This window comes from Pipistrellus hanaki (genome assembly GCF_964339955.1).
Source record: "Pipistrellus hanaki genome assembly, chromosome: 3".
NCBI classification, from domain to species: domain Eukaryota; kingdom Metazoa; phylum Chordata; class Mammalia; order Chiroptera; family Vespertilionidae; genus Pipistrellus; species Pipistrellus hanaki.
The window spans coordinates 188,073,013-188,078,864 of NC_140505.1; the positions used below are offsets into that span (position 1 = coordinate 188,073,013).

Below are 5,852 nucleotides of genomic sequence, written 5' to 3' on the forward strand. Positions count from 1 at the left end.
GGGGGGTCCAGGCTTCGTCCATGACTTGGGAACCCTGCGGCGGGTCCTGGGCTCATTCTGTAGAACCAACCGACCCCCGAATCATCCAGGCTCCGAGCCAGCGAGCGAGCAGCGAGTGTCTGCAAAGACACCCACAGGAAACGGGGCCCACACGCCGGGTGCAGGCTCCAGGGCACGGCATTCCTGAGATCCCGGTCACGCCCTCGGACCCTGCACAGCAGGCGCGCCTCCTCGCAGCCTGGGAGCGGAGGAGGCTGTCACACTGGTGACAACCCCCCACCACCCCCAGCCCTGGGGCTGGCAACCGCGGGGCCCTGGCCAGAGAGAGACTTTGTGCAAGAACTTCCAGCCTCCGTCCAAACAGCGGCTCCCACACCCCGAGGCTCCCCCGCGGAGGGGAGTGCGTCCTCCCAGCACGGCCGGCCACCGCTCAGCAGGTCCTTCACACGGATGTCCACGCAGGAAACAGCGATGAGCACAGAGCCCCGAGGGCCCCAGGGTCCCGGCTCCCGGTGACGGAGGCTGAGGAGTCAGGGGTGAGAGGCTTCAGCCCAAGGCCTCAGCGCACCTGCCGGGCTGGTCCCCGCCGGCCGGCTGTGTGCGTGGAGGGGGGCGGGCTCCGTGCTCTCAGTCAGGCACACCAGCTGCCGCAGCGGGAGGGCCGTGACGGCGGGGCAGTCAGGAGTTCCGGGGCGTGGGCAGGTCGATGACTATGGGCGGGTTCAGGGGCTGGTAGTTCACGGTGCACACGGACGCGTTCACATAGGTGGTGGTCCCGTCCGCCATGACGCCGTACCCTGGAGAGGAAGCACACACCTGTCAAGGCTGAGGGGCAGGCCAGGGCCTGGAGCAGGAAGCGTGGTCTGGTGGGGGCAGCAGTCAAGGGCATCAGCCACCATAGGCTGAGTAAGTCTGGGGCAAACTACTGAGACTCTGAGCCTCGTCTCTTCATCTCTAACTAAGGGTGACAATGTCAGATGCTCTTCCCAAGACTCCTGTGAGGACCAAATGAGAGAATCCACAAAGGGTGTTCGGCTCAGAGCCTGGAAAGCACACGGTGAGACATCAGCATTGACACCAGCACCACCACCACAACCGCCATCACATGATCACCACCATCATCATCACCACCATCACCACTACCATCACCATCATCATCACCACCATCACCACCACCATCACCACCACCATCACCATCATCATCACCATCATCACCACCATCACCATCATCACCATCAACACCATCATCACCACCATCACCACCACCATCACCATCATCATCATCACCATCACTACCATCATCACCATCATCATCACCATGATCACCATCACCACGATCACCATCACCACCATCACCACTATCACCACCATCACCATCATCACCACCATCACCATCACCACCATCACCATCATCACTGTCACCACCAGCAGCAGCATCACCATCATCACCAACCCCAACGGGCCACTCCCTCCACCAGAGAACTCGGCAGGAGGTCACTGGGTGGAAGGAGGCGAGCTGCCTTCTAAAGAGCCGTGAGGAGCCCTGTACGTGCGGCCCCGCCCGCCCGCAGCTGACCTTCGTGGATGTGGCCGAAGACGTGCAGCCGCGGCTGGACGCGCCTCTGCACCGTGTTGAGCAGCTCCACGCAGCCCACCCGCTGCATCTTCTTGGGCACCCAGTCCAGGAAGCCTGCGCGGGAGAGCGGGGCAGTGAGGCTCGGTCACCCAGTCCCGGTCAGCTGCCTCTGCCGCCCCGGGGACCGGGCGTCTGGACTCACAGGCCGGGCGCAGCTCCCACACCCGGCACGCTGGCCCAGCCAGCCCCACCCTGCTGGCCACACAGCCGGCTGACAAGAGCCCAGGGGGGAGGGGGGAGGGCGGGAGTGCTGGAACACGGGGGCCCTGGCCATCCATGCTCACAGCGGCCCAAGGTGGCACCCACCGCTGCAGCGACAAGCAAACGGAGGCCTGAGAGGGCAGGAGAGGCCGGGTGCCCGTGCCAGCCGCGGAGAGGGGCGGGGCGAGGCTGCCACGTTGAAACCTTCTGAACAAACGTCATGGAAGCATGAAAAGGAACTCCCTCCCGCCAGCCTCCCGGCGCCCACATGGCAGCTGCTGGTGAGCCTCGCAGGCCACGCACACAAAGCAGAGCTGATTACCCAGGCGGCACCTCGCCCCTCGCCCCTCTGGGTGGGCACAACGGGCTTTCACAGCTGCTGGGGGGGCACACGGCCCCTCGACTCAGAGAATCAGGCAGGCGGCAACACACGTTCACTTGAGATGAGAGAGGGAGAAAGGGAGAGAGACGAGGCAGCGAGAGAATGAAAGGAGGGAGGAGGGGAGACGGGAGGAGGGAGAGAAGAGGCGGGAAGTGGGCAGAGAGAGGCTTGGGGCAGGCGCCTGGGTTTCAGGTCCAGCTGGCTGTGTGACCTCGGAGAGTCCTGTGACCTCTCTGTGCCTTGGTTTCATTCAGCAACACACCCAGGCATCCGGGCCGGGCACACAGGCCTTCCCACCACAGGGCTGTGTGTGTGTGTGTGTGTGTGTGTGTGTGCGCGCATGCGTGTGCGTGTGTGCGTGTGCGTGTGTGTGTGTGTGTGTGTGAAGGGGGTGAGGACCAAAGATACTGTTTGGACAGATGGACTGAGGGAGGGAGCGGGGAGAGCAGCCCGCCCCAGAGCCTCACAGAGGACCGACAAGTGCGGTCAGCTGGCTCCCCGGGGCTCACAGCCCTGTGTCGCCCCTAAACCCTACCAGGGCCGGGACTGGGGCTCCTCCACTTGAAAACGGGGGCAAAGCCTTCCCCTCAGCACTCCGTGGGCCCTGGCTGGGCGCTGGCACACAGTGGGGCAGCTCCCTCCTGCCCAGTGTGCGAGCCAATGGCACCAGGTGCCCTGGACCCTCCCATCTGGGACGCCCCCCTCCTCCCATCCCTGCCTCCCCCAGACCCCACTCTTGGTCCCCTCCTCCCCAAGCTCCCAGGCCCCCTCTGGCAGCTGTCTCTGCTCTGCCTCAGGCTTCCCGAACCCTGAGCGTGTCCCGGGGCTGGGCCGTTCTGGGCCCTCTGCCCGGTGGCCTGGGAGCCCTGGATCCGGGGAGCCCAGGTCCAGCGCCACCCAGCCCCAGCCTGGCCCCAAGCACCGAGTGGTGGGGCAAGTGCGGCAGAGGCTGTGGTGGGAGAAAAGATGCTGGTCTGGGCTGAACTGCCAGGAGTTTGCACTTCCTTGTAAGGGGCTGAGGGAGCCACAGAGGGTTCCAGGGGGATAGCATGGCATAACCGACAGCTGGTGTGAAGAGGGGAGTGGAAGGGGCGGGACTTGGGGCTGTGGGCCAGTGAGGAGGTGGTCAGAGAGCCACTGGGGAGGGCAGATGTGGAGAGAGGGAGCGGCTGGGACAGCCTGGAGGCGGAATCGAAGGGGCTGAGGGGCGGAAAGGGGCCAGGTGAGGAGGGGTGGGGTGGCCCTGGGTGCGAGTGCCCAGGACTCTGAGCTGCTTTCTGACTCTGGCACACAGTAGGGCAGCTCCTTCCTGTGTGACAGGAAGCTCCAGCCGCCACACGTGTAACCCAGCAGCGATCCTGACTTCCTGGCGGGGCTGGAGGAGTCTGCGGAGTCACAAACCCAGCCCCGGCTCAGGGGATTGGGAAGCCAACGGGGCGACTCCTGAGGCCCCAGCAACTGGCTCCCCACACACCCACCCTCGGTGTCCTCCAGGAGAGGGCAGGCTGGCCTGGGGCTGGGCTGGGTTGGGGCTGGGCTGGGGCTGGGGGGTTGAGGGTGGGCGAGGCTGGGCTGGGGCTGGGCTGGGCTGGGGCTGGGCTGGGGATGGGGCTGGGGCTGGGGCTGGGGCTGGGCTGGGGCTGGCTGGGGATGGGGCTGGGGCTGGGGCTGGGCTGGGGTGGGGCTGGGGCTGGGGCTGGGCTGGGCTGGGGTGGGGTGGGGCTGGGGCTGGGGCTGGGGCTGGGCTGGGGCTGGGCTGGGGCTGGGGCTGGGCTGGGCTGGGGCTGAGGCTGGGGCTGGGGATGGGGCTGGGCTGGGGCTGGGCTGGGACTGGGGCTGGGGCTGGGGCTGGGGCTGGGGCTGGGGCTGGGGGGTTTGAGGGTGGGCGGGGCTGGGCTGGGCTGGGCTGGGCTGGGGCTGGGGCTGGGGCTGGGGCTGGGGCTGGGCTGGGCTGGGGCTGGGGCTGAGCTGGGCTGGGGCTGGGGGGTTGAGGGTGGGCGGGGCTGGGCTGGGCTGGGCTGGGGCTGGGGCTGGGGCTGGGGCTGGGGCTGGGCTGGGCTGGGGCTGGGGCTGAGCTGGGCTGGGGCTGGGGGGTTGAGGGTGGGCGGGGCTGGGCTGGGGCTGGGCTGGGTGGGGCTGGGGCTGGGGCTGAGCTGGGCTGGGCTGGGCAGGGCTGGGGCTGGGCTGGGTGGGCGGGGCTGGGGCTGGGCTGGGCTGGGCTGGGCTGGGCTGGGCTGGGGCTGGGCTGGGGCTGGGGCTGGGGCTGGGCTGGGCTGGGCCGGGCCGGGCTGGGGCTGGACTGGGCTGGGCTGGGCCGGGCCGGGCTGGGGCTGGGCTGGGCTGGGCCGGGCCGGGCTGGGGCTGGGCTGGGCTGGGCTGGGCTGGGCCGGGCCGGGCTGGGGCTGGGCTGGGCTGGGCCGGGCCGGGCCGGGCCAGGCCGGGCCGGGCGGATCTTACCCAGGGGGGGCCCGTGGGTGACCAGGACGTCCACGCCTTCGGGGATGAGGTTCCACTTGTCCAGCAGGGCCTGTCCTCGCGGGAGGTTGAAGCCCCAGCCGTAAAACCAGGGCTGCCTGGGAGGAGAGGGTCAGAGCGGGCTGTGAGCGGGGGCTCTGACCATCCTGGGGCCGGCCCGCCCCGGGTGCCCGCGGAGCCCCTGCCGGGCTGGCACGGCTGCGGCAGGCCCTCGGCCATACCAGGTCGCCCGGCGCCTCAGCCCGGCCGCCATGCGAGGCGCAGGGTCCGGCCGTGGCCGTCCAAACACAGGACCCCCTTTTCAAAGATCGAACCCAGCGTTTACCACACAGGACGGCCGGCGGGAGGGGAGGGGTGTCAGCGGGAGGGGGCTCCTGACCGAGACTGCTGGGAAGTATCGGAGGCCAGGGGCCCCGAACCACAGCCCCCACCGCCCGCGCCTGCACCAATGCCCTCCACGGGGTGACGTTCCCCATAGGGCACCTCCTGGTTCTCGGAAACACATCGCCTCCGATCCTGGGAGCGGGGGCTCACTGCCCTCAGAGACCCCCAGGAGGTGCCCGCTGCCCACATCACACAGCGGGTCCCAGGCCGCCCGGGAGAGGCGGGTCCCACCAGGCAGGTCTCAGGACTGCCACCACTGCGCCCGCCTCCCTCCCTACCACCTCCCCCACCCCCCCGTCCCTCCCCGTCCACTCCCCCCGTCCCTTCCCACACCTCCCTCCCCCCTCCTCCCCCGTCCCCTCCCGCCATGCCCCCTCCCCCCGCCTCCCTCCCTGCCCTCTCCCCGCCCCCTCCCCCCCGTCCCTCCCCGTCCACCCCCACTTTCCCTCCCCGCACCTACCTCCCCGCTCCCTCCCCCCACCTCCCTCCCCCCTCCTTCCCCGTCCCCTCCCGCCATGCCCCCTCCCCCCCCGCCTCCCTCCCTGCCCTCTCCCCCCGCCTCCCTCCCTGCCCTCTCCCCGCCCCTTCCCCCAACCTCCCTCCCGCTCCCTCCCCCCCTCCCTCCCCGCCCCTCCCGCCATGCCCCCTCCCCGCCCCCTCCCCCCACCTTCCTCCCCCCTCCCTCCCCGCCCCTCCCGCCATGCCCCCTCCCCCTCTCCCTCCCCCCCTCCCTCCCCGCCCCCTCCCCCACGCCTGTCTTTGGGGCCAGGAGAC

General features: G+C 69.5%; 1 protein-coding gene across 1 annotated transcript; it reads right to left on the reverse strand.

The window, feature by feature from the left end:
• Positions 1-241: 241 nt before the first annotated feature.
• On the reverse strand, positions 242-4,947 carry MPPED1 (metallophosphoesterase domain containing 1; the record flags this gene model as incomplete). The annotated part of the gene is made up of 4 exons (XM_084876235.1): positions 242-797; positions 1,577-1,690; positions 4,677-4,792; positions 4,916-4,947. The coding sequence occupies 4 exons, from the start codon at positions 4,945-4,947 to the stop codon at positions 679-681; spliced, it is 381 nt and encodes a 126-aa protein (XP_084732361.1). The 3' UTR covers positions 242-678.
• Positions 4,948-5,852: the final 905 nt, after the last annotated feature.